Source organism: Leishmania martiniquensis, chromosome 26 (assembly GCF_017916325.1).
Source record: "Leishmania martiniquensis isolate LSCM1 chromosome 26, whole genome shotgun sequence".
Lineage (NCBI taxonomy): Eukaryota > Euglenozoa > Kinetoplastea > Trypanosomatida > Trypanosomatidae > Leishmania > Leishmania martiniquensis.
The window spans coordinates 228,775-247,904 of record NC_090161.1 but is presented as its reverse complement, the minus strand read 5'-3'; the positions used below and the strand labels follow the sequence as shown (position 1 = coordinate 247,904).

General features: G+C 57.9%; 8 protein-coding genes across 8 annotated transcripts; all 8 read left to right on the top strand.

Annotated features, from left to right (window-relative positions):
* Window positions 1–934: 934 nt before the first annotated feature.
* Window positions 935–1,432, top strand: LSCM1_04088 (uncharacterized protein; the record flags this gene model as incomplete). Its single annotated transcript, XM_067321612.1, has 1 exon — window positions 935–1,432. One exon carries the CDS (start codon window positions 935–937, stop codon window positions 1,430–1,432), a length of 498 nt encoding a protein of 165 aa, XP_067177843.1.
* A 924-nt stretch (window positions 1,433–2,356) lies between these two features.
* LSCM1_04087 (uncharacterized protein) lies at window positions 2,357–2,908 on the top strand (the record flags this gene model as incomplete). Its single annotated transcript, XM_067321611.1, has 1 exon — window positions 2,357–2,908. One exon carries the CDS (start codon window positions 2,357–2,359, stop codon window positions 2,906–2,908), a length of 552 nt encoding a protein of 183 aa, XP_067177842.1.
* A 1,035-nt stretch (window positions 2,909–3,943) lies between these two features.
* LSCM1_04086 (uncharacterized protein) lies at window positions 3,944–4,963 on the top strand (the record flags this gene model as incomplete). The annotated part of the gene is made up of 1 exon (XM_067321610.1): window positions 3,944–4,963. The coding sequence occupies one exon, from the start codon at window positions 3,944–3,946 to the stop codon at window positions 4,961–4,963; it is 1,020 nt and encodes a 339-aa protein (XP_067177841.1).
* A 1,991-nt stretch (window positions 4,964–6,954) lies between these two features.
* LSCM1_04085 (uncharacterized protein) lies at window positions 6,955–7,353 on the top strand (the record flags this gene model as incomplete). The annotated part of the gene is made up of 1 exon (XM_067321609.1): window positions 6,955–7,353. One exon carries the CDS (start codon window positions 6,955–6,957, stop codon window positions 7,351–7,353), a length of 399 nt encoding a protein of 132 aa, XP_067177840.1.
* A 535-nt stretch (window positions 7,354–7,888) lies between these two features.
* Window positions 7,889–8,353, top strand: LSCM1_04084 (uncharacterized protein; the record flags this gene model as incomplete). The annotated part of the gene is made up of 1 exon (XM_067321608.1): window positions 7,889–8,353. One exon carries the CDS (start codon window positions 7,889–7,891, stop codon window positions 8,351–8,353), a length of 465 nt encoding a protein of 154 aa, XP_067177839.1.
* A 343-nt stretch (window positions 8,354–8,696) lies between these two features.
* On the top strand, window positions 8,697–8,909 carry LSCM1_04083 (uncharacterized protein; the record flags this gene model as incomplete). Its single annotated transcript, XM_067321607.1, has 1 exon — window positions 8,697–8,909. The coding sequence occupies one exon, from the start codon at window positions 8,697–8,699 to the stop codon at window positions 8,907–8,909; it is 213 nt and encodes a 70-aa protein (XP_067177838.1).
* Window positions 8,910–12,495: 3,586 nt separating this feature from the next.
* On the top strand, window positions 12,496–12,972 carry LSCM1_04081 (uncharacterized protein; the record flags this gene model as incomplete). Its single annotated transcript, XM_067321606.1, has 1 exon — window positions 12,496–12,972. The coding sequence occupies one exon, from the start codon at window positions 12,496–12,498 to the stop codon at window positions 12,970–12,972; it is 477 nt and encodes a 158-aa protein (XP_067177837.1).
* Window positions 12,973–13,799: 827 nt separating this feature from the next.
* Window positions 13,800–19,028, top strand: LSCM1_04080 (uncharacterized protein; the record flags this gene model as incomplete). Its single annotated transcript, XM_067321605.1, has 1 exon — window positions 13,800–19,028. One exon carries the CDS (start codon window positions 13,800–13,802, stop codon window positions 19,026–19,028), a length of 5,229 nt encoding a protein of 1,742 aa, XP_067177836.1.
* Window positions 19,029–19,130: the final 102 nt, after the last annotated feature.

Below are 19,130 nucleotides of genomic sequence, written 5' to 3'. Positions count from 1 at the left end.
ACGCATCGAGCTCTGCTGTCCGATTGGCAAGCGCACCCTACACTACCCGACACGCTCTAACCTCGCATGGTTGAGCTTTTCCTCTCGCTTCATTGTGTGATGGGTGCCTTGCACTATGGCCCCCTTTTTTTGCCAGTATTTCTTTCTAGCCTAACCTCTACCGCGTAAGCCCACGCCTTCGTTGCGTGCCTCAATCGGGCGAGTTTCCGTGCACCTCAGCAAGTCTTTGAACTGCCTCCCTCCCTTCCCCCGCCCTGCGGCGCGTGCCCAGGTGCACCGGTGCACCGCCAAGAGGGCCTTCTCAAACGGTGATGGCGTCTGTGTGTGACTGTGTGGGTGAGTAGGGGGCCGTGGTAGTTCGAGGAAAGACTGGGAGGGCTTTGCCGCTTTGGTGAATACTTTGAGGCTTGTGTCGAGGGGCGAGGATGCTAGCGCGCACCTGTTTATCAAGATATATATATATATATATATTTGTATATGTCCGCGCGTTCATGCGCGCACGGTCCTCGAGTGTGCTGATCCATGTCTCGGTAAAGGCACTTCACGTCTCTTGCTTTCTCTTTGTGGTGCATCCGCCTGCACTCGCCTCCATTCTTTTCCCTTTCTTTCGTCGCCTTCGGCACAGGTGTGATTGCTGAGTGCCCCCCCTCCCACACACACACACATCGCTATCACCCGCGTACCCCCCCTCCCCAGCACCTCCATTTCTTATTCGGGCACCTATACGCATATATCTACATCTGATCGCTCTTGTGTATCTGGACCGCCACACTCCTTCCCCTTCTCCATCGCAGCCTACCGACCCCCCTACCTCCTCGTCCTCCCCCCCAGACAACGACAGACACCTACACCCCATCGTGCGCACCTCGCCTGCAGCCTCTACTCCTTTCGTTGGGACACCACTTTGTCGTACTCGCTCATCCCTCAGCACATCATGTCTATTTACGACTTCCAGGTGAAGGGCAGCGACCATCAGCCGTACGACCTCACGCAGCACAGGGGCCATCCGCTTCTCATCTACAACGTGGCCAGCAAGTGCGGCTACACCAAGGGCGGCTACGAGACCGCCGTCACGCTGTACAACAAGTACAAGAACCTCGGGTTCACGGTGCTGGCGTTCCCGTGCAACCAGTTCGCTGGCCAGGAGCCGGGCACGTCGGAGGATGTGAAGGAGTTCGCCTGCACGCGCTTCAAGGCAGATTTCCCAATTATGGAGAAGGTCCATGTCAACGGCGACGACACGCACCCGCTGTATTGCTACTTGAAGTCCGCGTGCAAGGGTATCCTCGGCACAACGATGGTGAAGTGGAACTTCACAGCGTTCCTGGTGGACGGGGACGGCCATGCCGTGCGCCGCTTCTCTCCCGGCGCGACGGCGGAGGAGATCGAGAAGTACCTGCTGCCGCTGCTGAAGGTTGATGCAGCCAAGTAGTGGCCGGTGGGAAAGTTGCTGTAAAAGGCAACGGATTGAGGGGCGCGGGCCCGTTGCGTGTGGAAGCTAGAGAGTGATGTGAGGCAGTCGGCGCGCACTCCCACCCCCACCCTACCGCGCATTACCTTCGAGGAATCTTAGGAGCAGTGCTGGGCAGCTGCACTTGCTTGTGTGACAGTTCTATCTTCAATAATAACACATACATCCGCGCTCCCGCCCGACACCTCCTCTTCCAACTATTTCGACTTCTGTGTTACCTTTCCTTTGTTGCTGTTCATATCCTTGATATATATATATATATATTTATATTTATTTTATATTTACTATATATATATATATATGCATGCCGTGTTGCGCAGGTAATTGCGCTGTGACATGTGTGTTTGTGTAAGCGCTTGCGCGTGCTCAAGAAGAGGGGGAGGAGAGAGCAAGTGACAAGGCGACCTGCGGTGTCGCACCGAACCTCATGTTCTACCGTGCATATCATGCCGATTTCGCCAGCAGCCATCTTGACTGTGACAACGATGAATACTCCAGCCCTCCCCACCCAGGTGCACCTTTCTTATTTTTGGACTCCGTGCGCCCGCGCATCGTCTCCCCACTTGACAACCACCCTCTCATCTCTCCTCTCTTCCTCTCGATGTGTGAGTCAGTGCCTCACAGTACTCCTCCTCCCTTCCCCTTCCGTTCATCAACAGACATCATCACCCACTTCCTGCCCTCGCCGCCTGTCTGCAGGCCGAAGGCCCGCGCACCTACATCTCTTCACGTGCATACACGCACAAGCATACACGCAATCCTCTTGGTGCGGACATCGAGCAACCAAAGGGCCACGCTTGGAAATACAGAGGGGACGGCACAGACGCACATTGACTGGCTGTTGTCTCTCCAGCTGGAGCACCGTACACACCTCTTCGACCTCACATGCTGCGCATGTCTCCACTTCGCCGCGCCACCGGTGCTGCAGCGGCACAGTCTATTTACGACTTCCAGGTGAAGGGCAGCGACCATCAGCCGTACGACCTCACGCAGCACAGGGGCCATCCGCTTCTCATCTACAACGTGGCCAGCAAGTGCGGCTACACCAAGGGCGGCTACGAGACCGCCGTCACGCTGTACAACAAGTACAAGAACCTCGGGTTCACGGTGCTGGCGTTCCCGTGCAACCAGTTCGCTGGCCAGGAGCCGGGCACGTCGGAGGATGTGAAGGAGTTCGCCTGCACGCGCTTCAAGGCAGATTTCCCAATTATGGAGAAGGTCCATGTCAACGGCGACGACACGCACCCGCTGTATTGCTACTTGAAGTCCGCGTGCAAGGGTATCCTCGGCACAACGATGGTGAAGTGGAACTTCACAGCGTTCCTGGTGGACGGGGACGGCCATGCCGTGCGCCGCTTCTCTCCCGGCGCGACGGCGGAGGAGATCGAGAAGTACCTGCTGCCGCTGCTGAAAGCCGCGCCATCGTCAAAGCTCTGACAGGCATGCAACGCACGCGCGGAAAGGGGGAGGCTGGCGGTGACGCTTTGCTGAGGAGCCGTGCAGTCCAGCTGCGCTCACGCATGCGAGTCGGGAAGCGGCGACCGATCCACAGCTGTGGAAGGAGAGTAGGGCGGGTCACTTGCTCAGCGGCCTGCCTCTTATGTTCTTTGGGGCGTTCTCTTCTGTGCGTCTGCGCGGCTGCTTGGAGGGGATTGGAGTGAAGCAGAGATTGCTCCGATATGTTGCCGAAGAGACGTGACGTGCCCTCGCATATCACCTTTTCCCGGTGCGCTCCTCACCTTTTCGTTGCCTCCTCCCCCCCCCCCCCCCACGCAGGCATCTTGGCGCGCCACCCGCATAAGCGGTTTGGTCAACGCATCGCGGGGGAACACCTCCCCCCCTCCTCCTCCCTCTTTCTGCTTCTTTTGCCTATCGAGCCCGGTCGAGCACCCGCTCACATGTGCCCGCGTAGCATGCGCGGTGCGTACCCACCGTTTCCATTCTGCTTGAGGAGGGGGGAAGGGCGCTGAGCTGATGGTGGGGAAGGGTGTAGAGGCACACGTCATATTGCTACCCGCCCCCTTCCCCTTTCTTCGTCCCTTCCTATTTTTTTTCTGCCGCATCACGCAATCTACCTAGGTGGCATCGATGGGGCCTGCCGCATGAGGAGCTCACCACCCCCATACAGCCTCGCAGATATCTCGTCTTCTCTTTCCTACCGCTCCCCTCATCTCTGTCTCCCCTCAACGACCGGCACCACCGGCAGCAGCAGCCCATCCCCTCCGTGGATCCTTTCGCGGCGACGTGAGCGGTTCCCCCTCCCTCCCCATCTTTCCCTCTCCCCATCGCACCTCATTCACACCCGCTCACAGATATATACGGTAGTGCATGGTCAAGGGCAGGAGATACAGCACCACACACACACACACACGAGCACGACGGCATTGAGAAGCAGTGCGCACCGTACTCAGACCCCCCTCTCTTCCCGAGCGACCCTTTCTTCTAAGCTTACCGCCTTCACTTAAATACGCCATGAGCGTTAGAGGCCGCGCTTCTACGTCCGACGGTGAAGAGCCGCTGCCGGTACTCGCCCACACGCGGCGTCCAACCCTGTCAGCCAGTCAAAACGGCTCCCTGGAGCAGATGCCGATGCCCTACGAGACACTGGCGTGGGCCGATGACGGCGCCGCCGACCCCTCCGACCCGGACGCCATCAAGACGATTTATGACTTTCAGGTGCTCAACTGCCACCACGAGCTCTACGACCTTCGTCAGCACAAGGGCTCCGTCGTGCTCATCTGCAATGTGGCCAGCAAGTGCAAGTACTACACAGAGTCCGGGTACACCACACTTGTGAAGCTCTACCGCAAGCATCACAGCAAGGGATTCGTTGTGTTGGCGTTTCCGTCCAATGAGTTCGGCAACGGAGAGCCAGGCAACGAGGACGAGATCGCGGAGAACATCTCCTTCATGTACCCGAACATTGGCGAGGTGGACTTCCCCATTATGGCCAAGGTGGATGTGAACGGCAATCACGAGCTGCCGCTCTTCGGGTTCCTTAAGAGTCGCATCCGCGGCGTGCTGGGCCAGAGCGCTGTGCGGTGGAACTTCACCTACTTTCTCGTCGACCAGAAGGGTGTGCCGTACGCTCGCTTTGCGCCAGGCGCCAGCACGGCGGAGATCGATGCTCGTATTGAGGAACTGCTGCACCCGGCACCGCCCCAAGCGCTCATACCGCTCCTACAGGCCGCGGACCCCTCTGCTGCAGTAGAGGTGGCCGCAGCGGAGGCCGGGGTAGACGCGAGTGGGGTGGGTGGCGCGTCTTCTCTTGGCAGGCACACTAGGTGCTCCTCACCACCCCTGCCGGATGTGACAAGGATGGCGCCGCACGAAGGTCTGATGCTGGAGGGCAAGGCGAACTGCGACTCCTTTGCTAACCGCGCCTCTTCCAGCATGCTCAACGCAACAACGGCGACGATGGAGGGTGAGGATCTCATGATGACCCTGACGCCTCTTGAGACGACCGCGGCGGAGGCGGAGCAGCTGCAGTAAGCGGTCTTCTCCCGTGGGGATTGCCGTGGCACGTGCAGGCGGAGTTTTCTCAATGCCTTTCGTTTTCTATTTATCTATTTCTCATTCACGGCTCCCTCACGTGTGCCTCCGCTTCCCCCCCCTCCCTCCTTCCCCCCTTTTCTTCCCTTTGGTGGCCCCAACGGCCTCTGTTTGCGCCATTTGCTCGCCTCTTTGCCCCGTATTCTTTCTTCCCCCTCCCCTCCCCGTGTCCTCCCCCACGCCCTCTTCTCGCTGTGTGTGTGTGCCTTCGGTATTTTCTCGACTGCTCTTTCTCCTCCCTTCCGTTCTCTTTCCTCTGGGGCTCATTCCCAGCAGTCCGCTGCGAGCTGATGGGCACGTGAGCACACGACCACCACCGCTCTCCCACCTCCCTCCCTCCCTTACGACTCGAGTACTTGTTTGATGGGTGTCGACGGAGCCGTCACAGCAGATAGTGAGGTTTGAGTGGGGACGAGGGCCGCCCGCATAATCAGACACACACCCCTCTCGCGATGCATCCTCCCTTTTCAGGTCTTCAGTCACCTAGATGCCCCCACCCCTCGCCACACACACGCACGCATCGATCGAGATGATACATCGTCAAAAGTCTTTTATACTTCAAACACCTCCGCCCTCTGCCATCAGAGAAGAGAAGATGCGCGAGTTCAGCGCCACGCCACACCCACCCGATAGGGGAAGGGGGAGGCCCACACCGCGTGCGGCGAAGCAGCCGCACAAGGCGCGCATTCGAGCACCACCACCCCTCCCTTCAGTCACCCGAGCACGGACCTACCCCTCCCTCCACCGTCTCATGCTCTACCCACCCACCCACCCACCACCCGCCTCGCAGGCCGCGCCGACGCAACGCCGGTGCTCGGTGCTGCTGTCGCTACCAGAGGCGGCTCGGCATCTGGCAGGGGGCAGTGGGCGCTGCCTGGCGTCCCCGCACAGAGAGTGAGGCGCTGGGCACCTGAGATGCCGCGTGCCGAGGTGGCGTCCTCCTGTCCTCAGCGAGGGGCCGCCATCAGCAACGGACGGAGTAAAAGGCGCACGATAGGAATCGTCTCGATAAATGTCTTCGTTTTCTTTCGTTTCTGGCGTTGGCTGTGTCTCCTCGGCTCCTCTCTCCCGGCTGCCGCCGTTTTCGTGCATGCGCCCTCTCTCCCTCTCAGCATGTGCGTGCGCGTGTGGGGCGCCTTCCGCGCGCGGTATTCATAGTATGTGTGCATGCTCGCCTGCGTGGGTGAGAGAGAGAGGTCTCTGCGAGTATCTGCGCGCCCCTTTACCGTAGCTGAACGCCGACAGGCCAAGTCGAAAGGAAAGGCACACCGTCTGTCTGGCGGTAAACTGCTCTTCGCCGTATGATGGACGCTCTCCGACAGCTTCATAGGCCGGGACTCATTAGCTCCGTGGGAGAGAGCACCTTGCGGAGAAACTGGCGACCGCACTCTGGCGTGGGAGTGGAGGTGGCGCAGGGTGCCATGGAGGATAGGTTACTCCCCATGCGCTTCCTCATGAAGCTTCCTCGCCCGATGGATGAGGCGCAGCGCGCTCCTTGCACCGCGAGGCGCCGAGCCATCCTTCGGCGGCAAATTCCTTCGTGCGCATCCGCCGCCACCCGCCTTTGCTTTCGTGCTACTATTCCCCCTCCTTGCCCCCCCTCCCCCTTCTCTCCGTGTTCGTTGCCGTGTCGCTGGGCGCCACGGTGGCCGGAAGCACGTCGAAACTGCCGTATACGCTACAGGGCCGTGGGCGCAGCAGCCATCGCGAGACAACGAAGCACTCGGAGGAGCAAAAGGCACTTACGTGCACGGCAACGCAGGAAATTGTCGAGCACACTCAGGAGAAGAAAAGGGTGTGGCACATCTTCGTTGCTGAAGGGCGTCATCTCGGTGACGCGGCCTTAGCGGCTCCGCTGGAGGCGCAGCTTCTTTTCAGTTGTGAAGCGTGCAAATCAGCGGTGGGCAGACAACAGAACTTTGTGCATTCACATGCTGCGCTGTAGCTCGCGCGCTATTCTGCGGGCACCAGTTTTCTGTCGTATCGTCGACGTGATGCGGCAGCACGAGCCCTACGCGCGCCCCGGCATCTTGTACCCCATTCGTGTGGAGCTGGGCGAGGGCGTGGAGTCATGCACGCCGGCAGAGCTGCAAGAGAAGATTGACACAATTCTGTCCCGGTCCCAGCGCTTTGCGACGGTCAAGACCGGCAACGTGTACGCACGCAATAACTCTGTAGCGACAATCATCAAGGCGTATGGCCAGTACATAGTCACCGGGAACATGCGAGGCGGTTATATCAAGGGGGATCATCGCTACGGCCCGCGCCTGACCGGGTACGGTGGCGCCACGGCGAAGCCAGGGCTGCGGTGGAACGGCGACGACCTGTGATGTGGTGGTCGCTACATTATTTTTGGATGCGCTGCTTCGATGGTGTCAAAGCTTCTCGTGCTTAAGGACCATCGCGTGTATGTGCACGCGAAGCTGGCCCAGCGGCTCTTTCTTCGTTGTCTGTGGCGAGCGGCCTTTTCTTGTTCGGTGTGTGGCATGCGCGTCACTGAGCTCACGCACATGAGTTCCCTTGAAGGCGCAAGAGGTGCGACGACCCTGGTGCTTGCGAGACAAGTGTGTGACGGTAAAGGCACGGCATTTAGCAGTAGAATGCTGTGCTATCTTCGCACTGTTGCTGCCGGCGAGCACAAATGTGCCGTCGAATGGGAAACGCACTTTCACGCCTGCCATATCCCTCTCCGTCTTCCTGCTCTTTCTCTCCGGGAGTGCCTGCACCATGTGCCCCGTTGCTAAGCTCACGCAGCACTGCCTATCAAGCACCCCCCCTCTGCAGCGACACCAAGCAAAAGTAAGTATTTCTCCTTTCCAGCCACCGCTCGTCACGCGCGGGCCGTCGTAGTCGCTGTTTCCTCCGATGGAAACCACCGCTGCTCCCAGCGCCGAAGTGCGGCAGCTGCGCCGCGTGCGCCGCTCCCGCACGCAGTATGAGCGCCTGCAGCGCCCGGACGACATCCAGCCAGGGTGTCCGATTCCCAGCATCGAGGGCTGGGTACTCTTTTTCTCGAACCTGCCGGAAACGACCACGCAAGAGGACATCGCTAACTACCTTGTCTCCTTCAAAGAAGGTGATCCGGACTACTTTGGGGCCATTACCGACATCAAGATTCCCCTTAACGCCGACTGCTTCTGCGCTGGGTACGCTTTGGTCGAGCTGGGGGACCGTGTCGGATATGAGCGCGCCATCGCCGAGCTGAACGGCACCATATTTCCCTCCGGCGACAAACCCCTCGTCGTGGCTCCGACGTTTCTCGGCGAGGAGGAAGATTCAGAGCCGCAGGTGGAGGAAATGGCGCCTGGTGAAAAGCGGCCTCGTGACTAAGCCATGCGAGTTTTCCACATTGGCATCTGTAACTGCAAAAAAAAAAAACGAGAAAATGATTGGCGGCGCTGCCGCGGCTCCCCGCGGGGCCCTTCCCCCTGGCGCGGCGGCCTAGGCGGGCGCCCAGCCGGCCCCCGGCCCCGCGTGGGGGGGGGGCGCGCCGGCAGGCCCGGCCCCCAAGGGTCCCCGCGGCGGGGAGAGCGGCGGCGCGGGCCGGCCGCGCCCAAGACGAACCTGGGCGCGCCCAGAGACCCCCCAACCCCACAAAACGCACCCCCTTTTCCCCCCATCCTCATCTTGCTGAGCCTTATTGAAGCCCACAATTGAAGCTGAGCCCTACAAAATGCGCAACGTGCAGTGCCCCGACGGGCCCAGTTCGGAGAGGAGCAGCACGTCATTTATTATGTTTGAGATTTTCTTTGCTTTTACCTTGGCGGTGAGCACATTCTTTGTCTATCGATTTCGAAGGCAGGCAGAGAGCCGTGCACAGCAGAGGTACGATAGGCTCGATCGCGTTGAGGGAGGTGCAGGTTCTTGCAACATCCCCGCCAATTGAACTCCCAAGCGGCAGCGGCACAGATCTTTGTCGATACTCAGCGTGGCATTCGATAGATGAAGGCAACAAATACACACAAACTGCCAGGGATCAGCTACGTTTGCTGACCTGCACCTAGACCGTGGTCGACCGGGACAAGCCCTCTGCTCTCGGCCCAACTCAATTCCCTAACGCGCTCTTACCTGGGCTCTTTTCTTCCTCAGATACTAGGTGCGCGATTGATACCAGACGGACGCGTGTCGACTGGAGTCTTTGATGTAAGCGAGGCACTCTGTGGATCCTGCTAGAGGGCGGAAATGGTATCATGATTGGTGCGCAATCTTAGCTCGCTGTCAAAAAAAAGTCGTGTGCTTGCTCAGATACAAATTGCTTTTCATCCAACGGGATGTTTTTAGTCCGGAAGGTTCTGGTTGCAGCCTTGCACTGCTGCAGCTCAGGGTACTGGAAATTCTTTTTTGTGGCGCTTGCTTGGTGTGTTCTTGCTTTTTTCCTGTGCTCTATTTGCTCTTTTTGAGCTCGTCAAAGGAAAACACTTTTCAGGAGCGACTATACAGTGATGAGAACCGAGTTAATGGGAAGGCTCTCATCGTGGTCGAAGGTGTGTGATTGAATGATGCTAATTCTGCCGTACAGTTCGGTCAGCTTACTTTTTTGCCCACTACTGGGGCGAGCCTCGCTTCCTTCATGGCAGGGGACACCGCAGCGCAATATCAAAGCCATTTACTGGTAATGGAAAAATCAAGAGTCTCTTATTTCCGACTGTGTTATAGTCGTTTCAAGTTAGTTTATTGCCACTGGCAACGGGTTCTTTTGAAGGAAAAGAGGAGGGGTCAGGCCTTTGATCCACCGCCAGTGAATATCACGTCTTTTGCTCTATTTGAAAGCTTGCTTAAAAATATGCTTTTCTTTTGATACCCCTTACTCCCTCGGATATAACAAGCGCCAAAAAAAAAAAAGGCATCTTCGGCTTCATCGCCTCACACTTTCTCGAGGTTCTTTGCTGATATTCGCCAAATCAAGGCCTGGTACAAGATTCCGCCCTACAATTTGCAAGATTATTCATAGAAGATCGAGAAAAACAAGGACACTTATTCTGAGTTTCGTTTAAAGCACCACAATAGTAGAAGAAATGAAAGATTCTGATCTCAAGCATGCAGCCTATGACATGCCGCAAGAACAGCTAAACTATTTCGATTCCCGAGCCAGTGCATCTTCCACTTTTGTTACCGCATCTTCAGTTCATCTTTTGTACGATAAATGGGCTCCCGGGTGTAATCACGAAATGCAGCGCTGTAACCAGGAATGGCTGAAGGATAGAGAAAGTGAGCTTCTTTCAGGGACAGGGCAGGGGGACCTTTTTGAGAAGTACCAGCAGTACTTCGGCGGGCACCCACGGAAGGGTAGTGAGAGCCGCCCGCTCAAAGGGGAAGGCCCTGCACTCGGTCTGCATCCACACATAGGAGTGAACCCGCAGGAGGCCACAGGACTGAAGGCATCAGCTCCAATACCAGAGTTGAGGGGCCTATCAGACGCCCCGCCAGTACTGCCTGTACAACCCTCGGGGAAACCAAAGCTGTCGTTACGCCCGCGATCTCATCGAGAAGCTGCAGCGGACACCAGCAGATTTCACGGGTGCCACAATGGATTACCAAGCTCGCGCAGCGATACACCCAAAGACTTGCTTTCGGGAAGCATTGGGAGCGCAAACCGAAAGATGTCGCGGTTGCCCGAAGATCATTCTTGGACATCGAGAACCCACCGTCAGCAGCCGCCTAGCGACCGTCAGGCGCCGATCTCGAAGTCGGTTCTTTCTTGCGGCACTCCCGTGTCGCGGGACTGGCCTCCAGAGAGAAGCACCAGCACTCGATCCCAATATGAAGAGTCAGTGGCCTCCTCACGTGTGCCATGGCAGATGGAGGCGATCCGTCCTGTACAGGAGGCAGAAATTCAACCGAAGTCGAACTACTCCGCAGTGCGCCCGGCAGTGGCAAGTCAGGTAGACACTTATGAGCACCCGAACGACGATGAAGAAAACTGCACGTTTCATCCGAATACAAACAGCTCCTCAAGGCTTCGAAAAAGGCATGTACAACGGTCAACGTATCACCCCCAAAACGAGACAAGCTCGGCGCGCTCAAGCCGTGGTGGCTATGAGCAAAGCGTATATGATAAAATGTACGATGACGCTGCAGCCGCGAAGCAGCGTAATGTTAGCCGCCGCGCCCAAAAAGAATTAAATGACGCTCATATCGAACGAAACCTATCACATGGTTCCTTCGCTGCTCATACAAACTCCAACCGATCTGCGGTCGACCGTCAAGTGGATAACGAAGAGGTGTTCTTACGGCTGTACGCAGATGCGCAGCGTTACAACAAGGAAAAATCTGAACAGGAGAGGCTTATCGAGCTGAAACGACGGCAGGATCGTGGCGAGGTATCATGCGACTCAGAAAAAGGCAGCAAACCCAAAGAAGACTCGCCGGCCCCAAACAACGACTCGATGGGGAGCGGAGAGGAAAAGCCTTCTGTAGCGAAGCCCCGCGGCTCGACTCCTAACAGGAAGGGCTTTAAGACTCCTGAGATTTTCGAGCGTCTTTCGCGACCCCAAAAAGTCACAGTCAAGTTCGAACTACAAAAGCGACAAGCTGAGCAGCAAAAGCGTGAGAAAGAGCAGAGGGACGCCGAAGCCAAGGAAAGTGAAATGGAGAAATTTGCCGGCTACCAATGGGGACTCCCCACCATGAGTTTCACTTACGCTGATCTCGAGTCCCATAATGCTCTCTACGTATCATAGCAGCTAATTTGCCTCGTTGTCAGTCAGATCACTCTCTTGATGTCTTTGCACATATATGTATGGCTGTATGCTTTATTGGAGCGTTGCGCTTTTATCCATTGTCTCGTTTCTGTTGAGAAGTATGTGTGCTTGTTGTTGTCTCGTGCTTTACGAAGCAAATCGTTTTCTTATGGGTGCTCTATCCTGGCTCTTGGTTCACTAGGGGCATCTGCTAGCCATTAGAGGCGTGCTGCTTGCGCTGCCTTATGATGCTCGTTTTTTGCGCCTCATTCTGTACTGCCAAGTGGAGAAGAAGTAGAAAGGGGTGCGTAGCTGCTCCCACTGTAAGCCCTTACGTTGACATTTTTTCTGTACGGCCATTACCTCTCATTGCCCCAGCTACCGGAATCTGTGTTTTTCCTTTTCGCCTACCAGCTTCACTTTCTTTCATATCGACTTCTTGTTACATTCACTCTTCGGTTTAAGACACCTGTAGGGTCGAGCTCGGATCAGAAGAAAACCACAAATAGCCGCGGAAAGTTTACCAATATGAAGCGCACTGCCACGGAATCGCTGCCTTTTCTTCCCAAAAGCTGCGCCAGAATCCGGCGACTTTCGATAGTTGCCTTTGCAGGAGTGGAAAGAGATCCCTATGAGCTCGAAAACAACTTTCCGCGAAAACTTTCATTATTCTACGCTGGCTACCACGTTGCATGGATTTTTGTTGTTGTTGCTCCCTTCTCCAAAAAAGAAAAGGTGACCAGTTCCTATTTCGCTGTAGCACAGCCGGCCTGCTCTATTGTAGGGACCGAAATGAAGAAATTCCGCAGCGGAAACTCTGGCCCTTATACCTCGGAGTATCACGCCTTGCTAGGTAGTGCACCATGGATTATCATACGGCGCTTGCTCAGTCAGCCGCGGATAGATACGGGGGAGGATCGAAACATTCCCCAGCTATCTGAAGGAGATCTTGTCACTGTCTTCTCGCAGTTCGGTGAAGTAGTCGATGTCCGGTTCGTGCGACACCGGAAAACTGGCCGGTTTCTGGGTACAGCATTCGTGAAATTCAAAGACTACCGCAGTGCAATTCTGGCAGCCGATGAGCTGAACAGCCACTACGAGAAAGGCGAGAATTTCTTTCTTTCGGCGTCACTCGAGGGCTCAGTACCCCACAGCGAGCAGAAGGGGATAACAGTGGAGAGATGTGAGGAGGTCGTTGTACCTCAGGTGTACGATACGGATGTGGAAACATATGCACAGTGGTTGTCGCGGCATAACGTTGTGCTGTAGCGAGCAGATGCCTTATCAAAGAAGGAAAAGAGAACAAATGGAAAGCTCAATAGCAGCTATTGGCTATTTTTCTCTTCTGCTGTACCAGCTCGACCGCCACCTGGCAGGTAACCACAAATATGTGGCAAACGGCTCTGGGGAGGGGTAACTTCGTTCTCCTCTGCTCTCATTCGTGCTGTTTTGCTTTCGCTGTTGCACAATATTAGAAAGGAAATCAGCTTCTACATCCATGCGTACACTTGCTCCCTGCTTATGTTGCTTTCGCCTCGTGCACCTGCTTTCGTGCTCTCCAAACGTGCATCCTTTCTCGCGATAATAGGACCACTGCTAGGGGTGTATTTTAGGTGCGTCACTTTCCCTAATTCCTACGGTATCCGCTTTTGTGTTGCTTTGCAGGCCAGCGCAGAAAGCGCGGAGGAGCTGCACCGCGTATGCAATCATTCGGCTACTTTTTCCCTTTGACAACTTTTTGGATTTTTTTTTGCTCTATGCCTTTGATTCATTCTTCAAAGCTAACGCGGCGTCTTCCCCGTCAGCAAGGTCATGAGACTATCTCCACCGCATGCCTGCGAAAGTGACACTCATGCGCCCATGATAAGGTTTGTACGCCGAAGTGCAGTTGCGTCTTCCTCGCTGGCGCACGGAGACGATATCCTTTTCGTCTTTCCATATTTATCAATGCGCAGTGTTTTTTTTTCCCTTTCACCTACCACAGCTGTATCTTTGGATCCTCTCTCGTCAGCACGCGGACTACATTTTTTACGATATTTGAGAAAGCTTTTTCACTCACTCGCTTGATCACCCGATCAGTTTTTTTTTTCGCGTCCATGGAAGCGGCGTGCCGGCGCTGGTGCCAAGGAGACACCTCCAGTCTGCCGGATATCGTGAACTGCATCGAGGCGGGGCAGCAGGCGCCAACGGGCAAGCTAGGCGCCAGGGTCTACACTGCGCTGGCCACACTCCTGCTTCGCGAAGGCCTTGTGCTTCGTGAGTTGTGTGCGTCGAGCTCGGCTCTCCCAAGCGAGGAGGCCTTCCACGCACTGCATATTCTCGCAATTCTGGGCTCTCGACTTGCAGAAGAAGGGCACACTGTTAAGAGCGTCCTTCTCTCACTTGGCCTGCAGCGGTGCCGTGACATGATACTCGATGCTTACTTTGCTCTCAAGCGCTGGCAGCGGTATTATGTGGTCATGTTCGTGACGCTACTCATCAGTGTGTATGGGTGTTGCCCGCAGGACTTGCTCCGAAATGTGGCATCGCGGAGCCTTCTGACAGGATTGACTGATTCTGGACAGGTCTCGTCAGGCCCTGAAGGTGCAATTGAATCTACAGAGTTGATTCGTGCGCGCTCTCACTCCACGGTTAGTGTGACTGCTGCGACTGCAGGGTGCAGTGATGGCCTTGCCTCTCTAACAGGTCAGGCAAATCCTCAGCACCATCTTGGGACGAGAAATTCGTCGACTCCACTCCGTCCAGTAAGCATGCCGAGTGGAGGCCCTGTATTGGTCTCCATTCCTGGAGCGTCTGCCGACATACCCCTGCAGCCAGAAAGGTGGTATCGCGAGCTCCCTCGAAAGCCTATCAACGCACCCTACCCTGTCAATCCACTCTACGTAAGTTTTCCCTTGCGCGAGGGCAGCGGTGTCACAACAGCCGTGGGAGGGAAGGCTGACAGCGGTGGCCTTGGCGATGCAGTCTCCCCGATTTCTCCGTCACTTGTCGCAGGAGTGCCAATCACGGCGCAGTTTCCCGCGCCTGTGGTACTCTTTTCCGCGTATCACGGCGTCGGCTGTGTACCACGCCTGCCCACTACCGACGACCTGTCGCGGCTAAACGGGTGGCGGGAACGCAAGCAGTGGGAGCAGGCGTCGAAGTCATCTACCGCCGCCTCCTCATCAGCGGTGCCTGCAGCGGAGAGTTGGCACGAATGGCGGGCCATCATGGAAACAGCGCAGCGGATTCGTGCGCTCGGCGCTGCAGCGGACGACGGTAGCCACCATCCGTTTGCCTTGTGCAATGGGGTAACATTCGCATCGCTCAACCGTGGTACCTCTGCGTATCAGCGTCAGTGCCTTGCAAGCTCTCTGCTACGACAGTATATGGAACATGGCAACCTGTTGAGCTGGGGCTCCCTGGCAAAGGGCGCGCTTGGCCAGCATAGTCAGCGGCGCGGCCGGTCTACGTCTGGCTCACAAAAAAGTGCCGCTAGCAGCGGCCTCGCTGGGCCCAAAGCCCAAGTTGGTGCCGCTTCGCGACCCAGTTCGAGCGCCGCGCAGCAGTACCAGAGGGCGCCTGGTGCCGCCGTGCTGGGTAGCAGCGTATGCCAGGCAAGTCTGGCAGGGTGCGATTCGCCTGCGGCAGGCCTACTCATGACCATCGTCAAGGTGCCGCTTGCGCGTGAGCCGTCCGCGACGGATGCTCTGCCTGCAAGGCGACCCGCGGAGCGGAGTATGCTGCATCAGCTTCGAACCTCTCCCTCCTCAGGGTTGCCGAAGGCCACATCGACAGCTGCGGCTGAAGCTCTTGCAGTCAGCGCTGCGCTTCCCGGTGGCGCCAGCACGACCGGCTATGTGTACCTTCCCTTATCTGTTTGCACCCCCGCACGCGTGGCACAGATTGCCTGCGGCCTTGCCGTGACGTATGTGTTGACCGTTGAAGGCGTGCTGTACAGCTGCGGCCGCGCGGACAAAGGACAGCTCGGCATTGGCGAGCGCGGTACGCACTTCTCTACGGCTGGCGTGAGCAAGTTGCAACGGGTTCTTCTCAATGACAATGAGCGCATCACCCGCGTTGCCGCTGGAACCGCGTGCGCGGTGGCGCTGACTGCAGATGGAGCGCTGCACTGCTGGGGCCACAACGTGTACGGGCAGTGCCTGAAAATGCCGGACACGAGCCGAGTTTTTACACCGGTGCGGCTGGAGGTCGGGCCCTACGGGGTACTCGATGTTTGCTTTGGCGAGTTCTTTGGTGTTCTGCTGTTTGGTGACGGTGCTATGGGCACCTGGGGCATTGCATCGATGCTGGGGTGTAAGATGAGCGACAAGGAGCTGGAGACGAGTCTCGCACCCGATCAGCGCAAGTGTGTCAGACAGATAGTCTACCTACGGCACGTCACGTCTTGTCCCATCGTGGCAGTGCGTGCTGGACCGTGGCACGCGCTTGCCATCTCGCAGAAGGGCGAGGTGTACACGTGGGGTGTTGGACGAAGCGGGCGCCTTGGGCACGGCACCGACACCTCGGAAGTGAAACCGCGCCTTGTAGAGGGGCTGCAGCCGTATTTTGTGGTGGACGCGAGTTGCTCCTACGGCCACAGCGCTGTCCTTACAAGCACTGGCACCGTCTTCAGTTTTGGCGAGAACACCGAGGGGCAGCTGGGGCTGCGCGGGTGTGCGCCGCGGCTCCTGCCAACAATGGTGCCGCTTCCGGTCAAGGCAGTGGCGGTAACGTGCGCGCGTGAGCACACATGCATCCTGCTCGAGGACGGTGACGTCGTTGCCTGCGGATCCTACAGGACGTGCGGCATCGGCCTCGGCTACGGTCGTCGCCTTTGCGCCCCGACGCGCATCCTCACGAACTACATGACGCTGACGCTGCACTGTGGCCATCTGCAAAGCCTGGCAGGTGTCGTGCACCGCCACACCACCATGATAGTGGTCGGCCCCTCCATCATCGAGGAGATATCACGTGTGTCAAGCCTGACCATGCGCAAAGGTGTGCGGTGCGCCGGGTCTGGCTCAGGCTTCATCGTGGTCCTGTCGGAGAGCAACTCCCTCGTTGCCATTGGACGTGGAGAGTGTGGCCAACTCGGGATTGGAGACTCCATGAGGCCGAACCACAGCGATGATGTTACCGTAGCTTCGACCTTCAGCGAAGTGCATATACCGTCCGACGCCGTCATTCAGCATGTGCGCTGCGGCCCCGACTTTGTGCTCGCTCTTGACGAGAGCGGCGCAGTGTATGGCTGGGGCAGCAATGAGCATCAAAAGTTGTGTCAGCCGGCAGACATCGCACGCGTCTTCTCTCCAGTGCGCATCGCTGCCTATGCAAATGCACGAATTGTGCAAATTGGGTGCGGGGGCACCTTTGTCGTTGCTCTCACCGCCGATGGGGAGGTGCTCACCCACGGTGAAGCCATATACTGCGGCTTGGGCACCGGCGCGTCTCCCGCCAGTGCTAAAGTTCGCGACGTGCCGGTGCCCACGCGCGTCGAAGGACTTCACGACATCGTAGCGGTGGCAGCAGGGCGCCGCCACGCTGTGGCAATGACGGCGTCGTGCAGCGTTTTCGCATGGGGCGTCGGTGCTCTCGGTACAGGCAGCACCGCCGCCGCCGTGGATGCAGCCTTCCTCACCTCGATCACGCCGGCACCCGTGCGAGTGGCGCTCTCACAAACAATTCGTAGCATTGGCTGCGGGCCCCATAATTCCTTCGCAATAAGTGATGAGGGGGAGCTGTGGGTGTGGGGCATGAACTGGTTCGGCGAGTGTGGCACACCGACTAATGGCAGCTCGACCATCAGCACCAGCGACAGCACTCTTCAGAACTTGGCAACTGGGCCGCAGCAGGGCGGCAATGTGGTGGCTGACCGCGCATGCGCTATTGCCACCCCCACTTCCGTCGCAAAGCGTGTACGAGACGCCGCCTTCACAAGTCAGTTCGGCGTAGTGGTGTTCGAGGACGGTAAGGTGAGTGTCTCGGGACGGATCTGGTATGGTGGCCAAAGCCACCTTCTGCCGAGCTTTCACAGTATTCCGCAGCCCCCCTTCTTGGTCGACGCCCATGAGCCGGTACGTTGCCCCTCTTCAGAGCTGTCTTGCAGCGTTAGTGCATCCTTCTCCGGTGACGGCGGTTGTGGTCGTGGTAGTGCGTCTGCTGCTGCAGCGGGTGCACTGCGCGAGTACGGACGACAAGGGAGTGCCGGCACGGTCGCTGCGTGCGCGGACGAGAATGAGCAGCCAGCGTCTAACAATGTTGGCCTGCCAGCTACCGGCAAGCCTGCGATGGTGTCCACAGACGGCCAGCATCGACGGCACCCCCCAAAACGGTCATCGCCGCGGCCGCACGTTTCGGGGACGAGCACGATCGCCACACCCCCCGCTTCTGCGCACGGCAGAACATTACTGCCGCACCGCGCAACCCTGTCTTCCCCCTCGATGACCGGGGGTCGCAGCAGTCCACTAGGCACGCCCTCTCACGGAGTGACGACGGCCGGTACCCCGGCGCCCCGCTGCACACCCAACGACCAGCTTCCGTCCTTCGCCGCACGGCGGCTGGCTTCGAGTGATGTGATGCAGCTTGAATACGGGCAGGGCATGACGTGTGCGTACTCCTCCCCAAGCTTCCCGGGGCTGATAACAAGCGGGCAAGGGAGCATGCAGCAGACGACGACGATCGCAACGGTCGGCACGATAGACGCGGCGGGCGTGGACAGCGTTGAGGGGGAGGCGCAGAGCAACTTGGCCTTGACGGAAACGTGCGACGATAGCGACGAGGGCTCGGCAACCGACACCGGGACAGCTCTCTCCAGTGCAGAAGTTTCCAGCGAGGTGGTTGCACACACACCAATGCCGCCGTGCCGGGTTAGCAATGGCGCCACAGCGCCGCCCGTGCAGGTCAGGATATGGACAGCGACACAGGATCGCAAGCCGTTGTCTGCAACGCCGGGCGCACGAGACCCGCTAGCACCGCCGCTGCTCTCGCCGTCTCCGGATTGCTCCACCCCTCACTGCGCCGGCGCTGGAAGGGTTGCTGCCAGGGCGCACGTGCACAAACAGACAGCGCCGCCGCCACAGTTTGCTCACTGCGAGCCAAAGGTGCCGGCTGCGGCAGCCGTGCAGCCTCCCCACCCGTCGGTGCCTTCACCATTGCAACCGCCTGCGGTCTCTGATGCGCGCATCTGTGGCATTCGCTGCTTCGCTGGGTGGGAGCAAATTTGCATTGTCACGGAGAAGTGCCGACCCTCGGCGGCCGAGGTGGCCATGGCACAGAGTGGCCTCCACTTGCTCCTGCATCAGGAGAAGAATGCAGCGCAGGGGGTGCGAACGAGCGAGAGGTGATGATGTGAGTCAAGGAGCGAGTCTGCGCATGCACGGTGCGTGGACGGGTGGTGGTGGTAGGGGCAGTGCCCTGTGGGCGCTTGTGCCGACGTGTGTGTATGT